Source organism: Colias eurytheme, chromosome 23, assembly GCF_061535395.1.
Source record: "Colias eurytheme isolate Ceu_HAF_F1 chromosome 23, ilColEury1 Martin Lab GWU primary, whole genome shotgun sequence".
NCBI classification, from domain to species: domain Eukaryota; kingdom Metazoa; phylum Arthropoda; class Insecta; order Lepidoptera; family Pieridae; genus Colias; species Colias eurytheme.
The window spans coordinates 8,495,774-8,509,983 of record NC_143002.1 but is presented as its reverse complement, the minus strand read 5'-3'; the positions used below and the strand labels follow the sequence as shown (position 1 = coordinate 8,509,983).

Genomic DNA, 14,210 nt, shown 5'->3' with positions numbered 1-14,210 from the left:
ACATTTATTTTTGTTAATAAAAAATTCGATTTGTGCAATAAACATCTGTAAATTTACACACAATACAAATAATTATTTTTATATTTTTATTTGTTTCGCAGGCAGCTGCCAGGGCCGGCACTACGGCAAGGAGATTGGGGCGCTGTCGTCGCTGCAGCACGGCGTGCGCGGGCGCCTGTACGCCGTCGACTCGCGGACGCTCTTCCTGCAAGACTTCCACTATGACGGCGTTGGACCTGGTGAGAGAACAATTTGTTTATAAATATTTATTCTTCATTGTACAATCGGTCAAATCTTATTTCATAAATATATTATTAAAGTGAAATGTACTTATGGCTCGAAGCCATGTCTACAAAGCAACCTTCAGGCATAGGAAAAAACATACACCACATTTTTTTGTAATTATTGCTACAAAATTTACCAATTTTCATACATTTTACTCAATAAATATTTTAAAATTGGAAACTGTTTGTAGCAAAAAATCGTAGCTTAAATATTTCGACTAAATACTACACAATCTAAAAATATGTAACACACAGGGAGAAAATAAATCATATTTTATTGCGAATAAGGTTCGAATTAGTGCATTCCTTTAGCTATAGTTCAAGTAGAAATTAACTGGATCTCGCTATAGTTCTGAGATAAATTTTACCGGATGTTCCCAATTATATAACTTTATCGTGGAAACTTGCTGTGTAAACTTGTATTAAAAAGTTTAAACGTCTTATAACCGTATTAAGCTTTTGCTATTTGCAATTGTCCCGTTGTCTAAATAAATAACATGTAGTTGAAATAAAACTTAAGATAAGCTATTTTTTTTCTTGACTTTATCTTGTGTGATATAATAATTTAATATAGAAAATAGAAATAGGGAACGTATCTCAATATATTTTTATACACAGGATCAAAATTTTTAATTTCAGAATTATAATTCTTCCAAACTGGTGTTTCACAACAAATTTAATAATTAAATTTACTTACTCAAACATAATTGCCAATAAATTTAACAAAAGAATAATAACTCCATTCATACCACATCAAATCATATAGCTATCAAATATAATACACGTATCCCTGAAAACCTTCAGAAGTCAGTTAAAAAGCAATTCAGTGTTCCGAGTTGAGGTGTAATTAGGAGCGTTACTGGTGAATAATATTCGAGAGGTGAAGATAAACGAGCTCGTTAAGCCCGCTGCGCCTTCTCAGCAAATGCTGAACACACAGGGCCGTACTGGCGTGTACCACATAACGAAGGGCGCGTGAGAACTATTTGATGACGTCACAAAGTTCGAAGCACAACTAATTTCATTCTAATTTTTTCATAGATAACCATGTTTCCTAAAAGGACATCTAATATTAATATTTCAGGCTTAAAACTAAACTAAACTTAAATAGTTAGGATGTTACAATATTTGTCATAATAAAAACTTACGTAATGGTGCCGCAATTAAGTTTCAATATCTGAAAAGAAATTTTATATAAACAAGTTTTTTTTTGTATTCCAATAGCAATTTAAAAGCATCCATTCTGTTGACCAGAATAAAAACGTTTTAAATTGAGCTTATTCGACACGAGCGTTTCTGTTTTAATAGATTTTATTACTTTAAATGTTGGGCAATTGAAAGCTATTTCGAGTGTTTAATATTGAATTGAAAAGCATACATTTTTCACGCCGAACTACGGAATAAAAGTTTTTTATTTAAATTAAAACGCTTTTGAGCCTAGAATAGGTTTTTATAGGGATTTGAATCAATTGAGTTTTTAAATGAATAAGTTAAATGAATAGTAATATACATTTTTAATAAAAAAAAAGACACTGATAAAGCCACAAGCTCAGAAAATGTTCATGAAGTATTAGATTAGATATGAAAATTGGTGTAATTTGTAAGGTGACGCTCGGCGCGCCGGCTCTGGTTATGTCCTCTGGGTAAACGCAATTTACGTGTTGCCAGCCGCGTATTGCCACCACATTGCTAGTACCTAGTTATAGGTTAATTCTGTAACTCGCAACTCCCTTAAACTGATTTATATAGTTTTAGTTATTCACTGCATGTTATCAGGCAATAGGTGAACGGAATTACTTATAATTGCATCTTTTTTTAATCTTCCATATTTTATCATCAGGAAATAATTCCTTTCTTATCAAAAAATTATCAAAATATGTTCAGATTTGTTTCATGTAAATTGAAAATTGATAATAGTAATGAATAGATGATATGTTTTAGCAAAGTCATCATCACTCACGTATTTTTAAACATTTAAGATACTAGATTATTGGAATTGCTTTCCTCACCCATCGATCATGCTTTCAGTATCGAAGAAAAAAGCAATTTCCAATCCACTTTTCCGCCCGACTGTAGTATAGCAGATGGACGCGAGTACAGTCGCGCGGAGACTGCTGCCGTGCGCTAGATTTCCCCGCAGACTGCCATCTTGCCAAAGGTTACTCTATTACATTGCTGAATGAGGAAATATTATGTACTTTAAAAATATAAAATATTAGTCGTCGAAAGCGTGCGATAACGATGCAAAACTGATATAATAATGTATAATTATTTCAATAAGACTATTCAAAATCGCTTCTAGAAGAAGCTTAATTGTATAGAGGTAAGGCCGAAATTAATATGTAAAATGAGGATATACATGCTCAAGCCGATAATAATTTCAACTAAATTCTGTCTGTCAGGCACACTATGCGCTATGTTGTTATTTCGAAGGAAACAAATTAAAAAAAATCATTCACAGAATATTATCAAAAATTAATGAACACAAACATTGAGTTTAATTAAACAGTAATGTGGATTATGAAACACGGGTAACTGCAAAATGTAGCGAACTCGTATTCGTCGGAATTTCATTTCGATTTCAAAGACCACGTTTGAGCGCTTGTTCACTTTCCTAGCTCTTCTGGATGCTCAATGCTCATAGTTTTCGTACAGCCTTTGATTTTACTTTTTTGATACCTTTTTCGGTACTAAAGGTGAAAATTTTTACGGTAAGAGATAATTAAAACTCTCACAGATTTAGTTTCACAGGCTAAATTGGGGTAAATAATTAATTAATGTACACACATTTGAAGAAAATGAGAATTAAAACTAAAAAGCAAAAAACAGTACGGTTAAATCTAATAGTACGGCGAAAATTTCTGTATTATAGCTTATTGCTCATAATGTAGTTTTGAGTAGCTCGTCCACACTGTAAATCTGGTTCGTGGGGTCTGGTACGATTACAAAAAATTCTTGTCCAGGAACCGTCATTCCTCGCCATTCCATTTCCAGTCATAGCATTATATCACAGAAACGTAAAGTTGAAGTTCGATTACCGGCGAGCAGCACAGGCGTCAAGCGCTTATCTTGTCCGTCTGATAAGTGCCTCTGCAGACTACAGCTCGACAAGCGGGACTGCCGCCAAATCTATTTCTGTTCATGTTTTTTCCCAATCAAACTGCAAGGCTCGACTCGTTAGATATTTTTTCTAGCAAATTTTTCCTGAAAATAGCTCGCAAAAAGCAACTATCCATTTTTTATCTAACATCCCAAAAAAAAATTCGTATACCTACAGCTACGTTGTTGTCTTTATCCTAGTTTTATTTCGTAACTTTACGAAAAATGAGCATTTGTATTATCTAGTTTAATTGTATCATGAAAAAAGTATGTGGCATTCATTATTATTAGGTATATTTTCATTTTAAAATGGGCACATTAGTTGAGCCTAGCTGTGACGTCATCGCTAGAGCTGCCATTTGACCTTTAACGTGAGTAGCTCTTAAACTAATTGGAGCAACGACATTTTATATTTTGTGGAATTTACTGCTAAAAATATTATTATAATTTGTTGCTATTAAATGCAACATGAATGTTATGTAATTGAACAGATAATTGCCACTTTAAAATATATTATCAATGATCCTACAAATAGCCATTTAATTATCCAAAACAATAATAACACGGCAAATATAGAAACTTATTTACGTAAACATTCAACAATGCGATCAAATTAAAAAAGTTCCGGCAGTTTTTAAAGAATTTTTTAATGAATTTACTCCACAAGGATATTACAAAAGAGTTTGGATTGTAATACTTACAAAGCAGTGATCGCCGGCGTCTCCAGCAAACCGATCATAATTTAAAGTAAATTTAACTTTATTGCTATTACTCGTTTATATTTCAGTTTCTTTTAATATTTTTTTTTTGCTTTATGTTGATGTATGAAATTCTATAAAATGTATCTATATAATATTAAATGTTTATAAAATTCGATGTTTAAAATCGTTAACATAATATTTAAAAAAAATGTACTACATAATTCTATCTACGTATTTAAGTTTTTAAATAATGATTAATTAATATACATCAAAAATTGTAATTATTACTTACCACACTTTATTTTAAACATGTATATTCGTATAAAAAATAAATATAAAATAATACAAGTTAAAACTAAAAATATTCGATAAACTCATAAAGTGAGTTGATTCGGTAAGAGTATCCGAACGTGCGACGCGGCGGGCGGCGGGCGCTCGCGAGGGATTTGTCAATTGAGAACTTGACTGAAAGTGACACTTATCTGCTTCCCGCGCTTTTTAGCTAAATTGTAATCTTGCGTTTTTCAGTTTTCCGTGGTTTTACGCTTGTCGGTGTATGAGTAATGTGATATTTAACTTATAGTATGGGAATAATAAAATTAATCGAGATTTGTTAAACATAAAGAAAATAAATTAATTTGAAATTTGAAGATAGAACGCGGGAAATTCACGAGGTTTGCTTATTTCTTGAAAATTGTATTGATAATAAAGTTAATATTTTGTCTATTATAGACGAATAAAACTTCTTTAGTTTTTATATAATTTGAGTAGTTATTTGTAATAAAAGTAGATAATACCTAGTTAGAATGTTTTCTCCTATTAACTATAAATTATACTTCCCTGAACAGTTTTAGTAAAAATGTAAGTAGGTAAGTGATGAATTTTATGACATTATAGTTAATTAAATTAACAGAAAGCAGTAAAATGTTTTGCCGCCTTTATCGTAAATAATGATCGTACATGATAGTTAAGAGAGCAATAACCAAATTTGTTAACATTGTAAAACAACCGCACGTTTGCATGTTATTGTATTATCGAACAGCAAAGGAAAATACCTAGTCGATTTTATCATTTCTCCCAGATAAATATCCGAAAGAAGAATTATAATAAGTGCAATTACTTAATTCAAAGGGGCATAAAGTATTAAATAAACACGAGTTCCTGGGTCTCGGAGATCGATTTATTTACCGTTTCACTCGATTCATCTGCTCGGTAAAGAACGAGCCTTTTGATTCTCCAAGTGGTTATAAACTGAAGAACCTCAATAAAAGGTTAGAAAAAATCCAATAGCCTCTTGGCTTTTGTGCAAAAAGGCCTGCAATTTCCCATTTTTCCCCTTTTTACAGTGAGAAAGGGCTTAACGATTGAAATCAAAGAGTTTGCTTGAGCGTCCGGCGCGCGGGCGGCGGCTACGGGAGCTTATGGAGCCGTTCATTTGTATTTACATAATTATTGCTTTTTGAGGATAAGGTAATTGGTTTAACGGCTCGGCGACATTTTCCTTAACGAGGGCGATGGTATCTATGGGGAAGTAATTTATAAGAAAAGGAAAATTCTTAATGCTATTAAATATGATTAATAACGAGTAGTGGTGGCATCTAAAGAATAGAGAGATATATATTATGTAGATACATTAATTATGTGAATTTTGTCAAGTTAAAGTAAATTTTGTTAATCTATAAATGTAAAGTAAAAATAAACATACTTTTTGTATTTAGAGATGACACAACCCGCATCGGTCGTTTTCTAACGTTGTGACTGATTGCCGATACAACCTGGCTGGCTTTGTTTCCCAGCAAAGCCGCGGAGCCGAATAGCACGTGGAGCGAAACTCATCTGTTCCCTGCTTTACATCTCACAGAATAGAGGCCACGCTCGACAATTTGCCTTTTAAATCTGGTTTTCATGACGCGAATCACAATGAGTCGCCGTCCGAAATAAAAGCTCGCTGATATTGGTTTTTCGTTGGCCCGGAATTTGTACGAAATAATAATTGAAATGAGTGAACAATGCGCTGTTTCGTTTCTATACAGATCCGCGATAATGTTATATCGGATCGCATTTACGTAATCTGTTATTTAATGAACAAAGGGATGCTTGATTTATATTCGCTAGAATGCTGAATGCTTGTGTATCAACGATGAGTGCTTTATTATTGAAATTGGACTGGTTTTCGTTATTCTTCCTTTTTCTTTAAAGTATTAGTACTTCAATAGATGATGCCCGTGGCTATGAATATTTTTCTTTTATTAAGTATTAAATACCTGCATAGTAATTACGAATTTACCTTATCAGCAATACTAAAATATGATCGCTACCTAGCGATAAGGCCGCCTTTTGCTTGTTTTATATGTGTTGTGTGCTTTTGCATTTTTTAAGCAATAAAGAATTTTCATTGATTCATTTATTCATTCATTCAAAAATACCGAAACAATTTGTTGGTAAATTCGTAGGTACCTATTGAAGTAAATTAAATTTCTACTGGTAGTTTAAAGTTACTAAGCTTTGTAATGAAGAATTGTAGGCTATAATATCCACTAAATAATATCAAAATTATAACAAAAATGATATTTCATCACAACAGGTGCGGTATCCTTTAATTAATTGTTCTTAAACCTTAAGCGGTTGGAAATCCTCTTAGTGATCGAAACCCATGGGATCTGAATGTAGTTCAGTGCGGACGAGCTTTTTAATTATCAAGGTATTAAAGAAAATTGAAAATTATACCCGATATCATCTGATGTTTTGTTAGGTTAATACAGTTTATGGTACAAGGAAGTGACGTAAGGTCTCACGGTGTTATTTTAGGATTTTCAAATTAGATACATTGACGATAGGTTAATCCTGATCTATAAATACCGTCACGTAATTAATTTACTATCTTATAAAAGAAGGATGAAAATAATAAATTGCAAACTTTTTTAATTCGAACAAACAATTTTAAAACTTCTTGAACTGGTATTTAAACTGTTATTTTAGATATATTTTTATATTTCACATGACACGGTTACTGCAGTGCTTGGAGTATCGGCCTAGTTTCCGGATATTTCAAATTTACTACAAATATTCTGTGTTGTACGTTATGTTTCTCTGGAGTGGATATTGTATGGAATGTATATCTATTTTTTGTAGGAACTAAGTGAATCCCGTAACACAATATAGTGTATGCATTGCTCATTTTGTTCACGTAAACCTATAATATTTAGATATAAAATACTGGTACTATTTATTTGTTCCATAAAAAGTGATACCTTTAGTTCCGACGACTTGTTATCGTACTTCTATGAACTGCTGTTCTCCCAATAAAGTTTTATTAACACAAGTATTCCCCCCAGCTGCGTACTTCTACATGGGCACAACGAAGTCGCCCAGCGCGGGCGCCACGCGGCTGCGCGACGAGCGCGGCGGCGCGGGCCCGCTGCGCAAGTACCGCGGGGAGGGCATCACGCTCTCTCTGCCCGAGGGGAAGACTCTCAAGGACTTCAGCTGGTTCTCTGTGTGGTGTGATGACTATTCGGTGAGTTACCCATACACAACAAAGTCCCTTTCCAATTCCTCCATCGAAGAAGGGATGATCCTCGACTGGCCGTTAAGGCCGTTAAGGCCCCGATATCGGGAAGTGTATCTCTGTAATGAAAAATATTTCGCTTGCGCGATTCAGCGCGAGGTGGCGCTATATGTATAGGGGTAAGGTGATGATGACGACGAAGATGATGAGGACACCATCAGTAATTAACATCAGTGATGTAAGAAGTAGAAATGTAGTATTTTCGACACACAACATTTCAAGTTTTTTTTAATCCTATTTATAAATTGAATAGGTAGGTAAAAACTTCTGTTTCACATTGAGTTGCCTATGCTACCGTCTTGGTTTGAATTCGCTGACAATACGAATATCACACCTCAAATTTGGCAAGATAGAGGCAACCGTAATGCTGAAAGTTTGCCTACAACAGACATTGTGCAAAGCAAACACAAGGAAAGTACTTAACAAACGGGTCCCGCGGGACGCTGCATTGTCTCGAGATAACTCCTGAGCTTCCGTGATAAACAGACGCATCTGCTGACTAAATGTAAATGTCACTTGTAATAATATTGCAAGTGGCTCACTCGCTCCTGAGTTTTACGTTTCTTGGTTAATTGAACAGGATCATATTTGATGTAGCTTCAAATATGGTTGGGAAAATGTTGCTACATCGTGTCTCTGACGTGTGTGTAATTGTTTATATTGATTAGGTACACACGATAATTATTACGTATGAAAGCTTATTAAAGTCCTAATACTGAAATCCTCATGCTTATTTTATATTTTAAAAAGTGGTATTGTGACTTAAAAACTTAACAGGAAAAGTTTACATCAAATAAAATGAAGTTATTTTTACATCACTTGATTTTGATACATATTTTTATGTTGTGTTTTTCAACGTCGAAGCGCTCACCGTTCAAAACGTTAGAATAAATATGGAATAAACTGTACAATAAATAAAACACCGTCCAAATATTTTAAATCTTTTTTATTTCTAAAACACACCTTTGATGTTTTAAACTTTACTCTAGAATTATTACAAACAATAGCCAGCAAATCTTTTGATGTTTAAAACTTAACAATTACAAAAAAAGCCCGCAAATCAACACAAACATTCGTCCAGGTAAACTTCGGTTCAGTGGACATCCCCCGTGGGCTGGAGTACCCGAAGCCGGTGAAGGTGGGCGCACTGCGCGGTGTGCACGGCGTCTCCTCCGACCCCATCGTCGTAGTCGACGCGCAGACCCTGCTCATACCCAACTTCTCCTATGATGGAGAGGCTCCGGGTAAGTCTAAAGTATATAGAACTGGTGACGTAAGAGGTAGTGTATGGTGCAGAATGTAGAAGTGTCGTTATTGAATGGGAGTAGTTCGAGATGGGTTTGCAAAATATACATAGCTGGTGCTGGTGTGTAAATCTTAAACTGTAAAAACAAAGAGTAGAAACAATTCGATTGCTAATTGATGGGTAACTTAACAATCGCATCGCTACAACGCAACGTGAAAGATTAGAGTCTAATGGCAACTTCTTTTATTCTGTTTGAATCGAATCTATAAATTGAATTTCTGTCTGATGATGTTGAGAATTCAATCAGGGGTAAAAATTTATATGAACGTTTTTTAGCTAACAAAATCATTTTGTGTGAACAAAAACCCATTAAAATAAGGTACGAACGCATTAACTAAAAAATGTTAACTCATGAAAGGTGACCTAGACTAGACTTAAAGTAATACCGATGATGTCGTCGTCAGCCATTGGACGTCCACTGTTGGACATAGGCCTCCCCCAAAGACTTCCAAAACGGCCGATCACCAGCGGCCTGCATCCAGCGGCTCCCCGCCACCTTGATCAGGTCGTCTGTCCATCTTGTTTGAGGCCGTCCTACGCTGCGTCGTCCTGTACGTGGTCTCCATTCTAGAACCTTTCTGCCCCAACGGCCATCGGTTCTACGGGCTATGTGCCCAGCCCAGCTCCACTTCAACTTGCTAATCCGGTGGGCTATGTCGGTGACTTGAGTTCTTTTGCGGATCTCCTCATTTCTGATTCGATCACGCAAAGAAACCCCGAGCATAGCCCTTTCCATAGCTCGTTGAGCGACGCGGAGCTTGTGCACAATGCCCGCGGTTAGGGACCACGTCTCAGATCCGTAGGTCAACACTGGCAACACACACTGCTCGAAGACTTTCGTCTTCAGGCACTGCGGGATCTTGGACGAAAAGATGTTGTATAGTTTCCCGAACGCTGCCCATCCGAGTCGGATTCGACGATTGACCTCTTTCCCGAAATTGGACTTACCTAATTGGACAGTTTGTCCCAGGTAAATATACTCGTCAACAATTTCGAGCACAGAGTTTCCAACTGAAACCGGAGTGGGCACAACATGGACATTCGACATGATTTTCGTCTTGTCCATGTTCATGCTAAGGCCCACTTGTTGTGAAACTCTGTAGAGGTCACCGAGCATTGTATTGAGGTCCTCCAGGGACTCCGCCATGACCACGATATCGTCGGCAAATCGAAGGTGAGTGATGTACTCGCCATTAACATTGATGCCAAATCCTTGCCAGTCCAGGAGCTTGAAGACATCTTCCAAAGCAGCGGTAAAAAGTTTTGGAGATATGACGTCTCCTTGTCTGACGCCGCGCTGCAGAGGAATTGCCTTCGTGCAATGCTCCTGAACCCGGACTGACATAGTGGCGTTATCATACAAGCTTCTCAACACTTCGACATACCGATAGTCAATGCGGCAGCGCTGGAGAGACTTCAACACGGCCCAAGTCTCGATCGAATCAAAGGCTTTTTCATAGTCCACAAACGCTAAGCATAATGGCAGATTATACTCCTCCGTCTTCTGTATAATCTGCCGCAGCGTATGAATGTGGTCCATGGTGCTAAAGCCTCTTCGGAAACCGGCTTGTTCGGGAGGCTGGAAGTCATCTAGCCTGCGTTCGAGACGATTCGTGATGACTCTCGAGAACAACTTATAAACGTGGCTCAGCAGTGATATTGGCCTGTAGTTCTTCAACAGGGTTTTGTCTCCCTTTTTGAAGAAGAGGACAACCATACTGCTGCTCCACGCTTGTGGCGCTGTGCCCTCGAGTAAGGTGGAAGTGAATAATCTCTGTAGCACTCTGAGGATTGGTTTGCCACCCGCTCTCAGAAGCTCAGAGGTGATTCCATCCTCACCCGGCGCCTTGTTGTTCTTAAGCTGTTTGAGAGCCATCCTAATCTCGTACAGGCTGATGTCCGGGATATCTTCGGTGTAATGTCGGGTAAGTCGGGCTCTAGGATCTTTCGCCGGACTCGCAACAGGCTTAGCAACGGAGGTGTAAAGTTGTCCATAAAACTTCTCGACCTCTCCTACCTCCTACCGATGATGTAGCATTTATAATCTAATCTACCTTTTTCAGCGTCAGAAAAAATGCTCCGAAATATAATCCCCAAAATAATTGGACCTGTAAACCTTAATCTAAATTTTGGAGCTTAACGTTTTAAAGCCATTTTTCCAGAAATTTATCTAGCCACAATAGAATTTACAAACCAGAATATCATTGAACATCAAAAATTGTTTTTTTACAAAAAACTAAGCCGCTTTCAAATAGTCAGAACTGGATAAAATTTAAATAATTTGGAAAATCCAAAAGTGCACGCCTCATAATTTTTTTTTAATAAATATTTATTAATTATTATTTTTGTTTATTTAATAACAATTAAACCACATCGAATCAGACCCTGAAAAATGAAAGGGTTCTATTCCTGAGCATACTCAAGCGTAAGAGAAAAAAAAAGACTCGATTAGTAAAGTATTTCGGTCGCTATCGTGTTAACAAGAAAAAGGATCCGCACATACAGACACACGGACGTCCAAGACAGAACTTTTTTAAACTGTTTTTTAACTAGTTTAAATAACAAAAATGACATCAAAAATATCATGAACGTTAAAAATAGTGTTTTTTCTTAATATGTGTGTGTATGTATTATCAAGTGCAATGTATGATACATAAAGACATTTTAAGTTTGAAAAATCAGATGTTTTGCGCGAAGTGACAGTGGGTACCCACCTCAACGCTTCGCTTATGAGGCGTGCAATAGGCCCAAACGGGATGACATAATTACATTCAAATAAAAAAAGAATCTACAAAATTGGTTCACACAGTCAAAATATCTGAGGTAACACACCCAAAAAAAAATCAGCCAAATTGAGAACCTCTTGCTTTTTGTGAAGTCGGTTGAAAATATGTATATTTATAGGTGTTGTACGCATAGCTTCTATGATAATGACAAGAATGACAAGCGTCGCAAACAGAGCGGAGCGGGCTCGGAAGCAATCACGGTAGTGTTACGAGCGCGCCTAGCACTGAATTTATTTTATTGGAACAATGTGCCCCGTTTCGTAGCGTTCTGTAAAGGTCATTAGAGATTTTCAGTTTTCAAATAAAATTAAATTTTGACGAAATATTGTCGAATCCAACGCTACGGGGCAGTCTTAGGAAGTGGCTAGAATGGATTTTTAGCAATTTAATAGAATTATAAGTCCTTTAAATTTTATTATTTCTGATCAATATATAACTAGAAACTACACCATAACCGTGTGTCATTTTGAACTGCCTAATAATTATGGGCCAGGTATAAGCTGCAATCAAATAAATGATTCGATCAAAACGTTTACCTTATCTTTTATTTTTAAAATATATCCATCTTGTAAAATAAAATGCCACCACGCTGATAGAGGAGCCCTACGACGTCGACAGTAGCGACAATGTTTCAATTGTGTAGCTGTTAATATGTACTTTACAGCCGCAGGCGCCCAGCTCTGCTGCGACAGAATTATTCATAATTCCTCTTGTGTTGGAAATTTATGGAACAGAATTTATTAATTTATTCAATTTATAAAATATTTCAAGCTTCCGAAAACTGTTAAAAGAAATTGTTTCGTTATTTTGAATCTCGGCAATTTATTGGTTTAATGTAAGAGTTTCTTTTTGGGACAGGAATGAGAATCATCTAAATTTAACTTGTCTGCTTACATTCCCCGAACAGTTCAGTATCCTATGCAATGTATACTGTTTCTCTGAGTTCAGAATCAAAAGCAAATAAACAATAGCTTTAACAGAAGCAAAAACAATCGAGATATCACAGATAAATACCGGCTCAGTCATGTCCATCGCAAAGCTCTGCGAAACTGTAAACATTCACAAAATAAATAAAAACGCCGATCATCGTAACGAAAGGGAATTGATAATTTATATCACTCGTGTTGCATTTATCAATCAGATCAACACTATCATTAATTCTGTTTATGAAGTTGGCACGTTATGTTTATTGATCATTTAAAGGTTGATTTTTTTTATGATCACCATCACGTTTGTGTATGTGTGTACGAATGTGTGGAGTTTCACAAAATATCTGATTGCTTTTTACATTATCAAAACAATACAGTATTTTTTGCATTAATTTCAGCATAATAACGATAAAATATCTTCGTTTTTTCCAAATATGAATTTCGATTTATATTGCATTATGTTTAATTTAAATTTTCGTTGTTTATAAACATTCATTCATTTTTCAATTATATACCAAAGCAATATTTCAACAATTATCATCATTCAATTTTGAATAATCTATACATAATATATATAAAATATGTATATATAAAACTCAAAGGTGACTGATATAGTGATCTATCAACGCACAGCCCAAACCACTGGACGTATCGGGCTGAAATTTGGCATGCAGGTAGATGTTAGGACGTAGGCATCCGCTAAGAAAGGATTTCCCGAAATTCTTGCGGGAATATAATTTTACAGATAAATAATTAATTTCATTGTTTAGAAATGATTTTAAATTCTAACATCACCTAGCTAGACGAGTGACACCGAGTGTCGCAGGTCGCTATATATCCCACTTTTACGTAATGTGTTAGCTATCCATAATGAGATTAGCATAGAGAACTCTCTTTGTATTTTTCTTCTTATTATTTGGTTAATACCTACTTACGAAATTTCACAATTGATCAATTCACTTGAAGACGCTTCACTTCTTGTTACCAAATTGTTTAGTAAAATCTTGACCTAAACTTGTACTCCCTTTAAATGTGCTCATATTATGAATACTACTAAGTACCTATCAATCTACTAACCGCACCTTAAGCTTCTTAACTTACGCGCCTTATTCATTAATCAAACAATTATTAACATGATGACTTTATGACACATATAAGAGAATAATTCACAGACAATCGTAAATACCTATTCATTTTACAATTAATAAATCAAATATCTATAAATAATCTCTCAATGAAATAAGCGTTAATTTATATCAGTTGCAATGGTCGTGACTACATTAATTACATGTGTATTATGTTAAGATATTTTTGACGTGATAATTTATAATAATTTATACAGCGTTGAATTCCTCTATGTTAAATATGTTAAACTTTGCATAAATTATGTTCTACGCGAGTACCTACGACGTACCGTAAATTCAACTTACACATAAACTAAGTGGTAACGTACTTTAAAACTAATCATTTCATTTTGTATTTCTTATACATTTCTGAAGTAATAGTCGTCGATACGATTTTTATTAATTGTTATTGT

General features: G+C 35.4%; 1 protein-coding gene across 1 annotated transcript in view; it reads left to right on the top strand.

Moving 5' to 3' along the window:
* Window positions 1–14,210, top strand: part of LOC149898436 (protein Skeletor, isoforms D/E-like) — a 59,892-nt gene that overhangs the window by 20,991 nt on the left and 24,691 nt on the right. Inside the window, exons 2-4 of the mRNA XM_090115581.1 lie at window positions 102–239; window positions 7,420–7,601; window positions 8,734–8,896. Coding sequence (XP_089971707.1) covers window positions 102–239; window positions 7,420–7,601; window positions 8,734–8,896 — 483 coding nt within the window. The remainder of the gene's footprint in view (window positions 1–101; window positions 240–7,419; window positions 7,602–8,733; window positions 8,897–14,210) is intronic.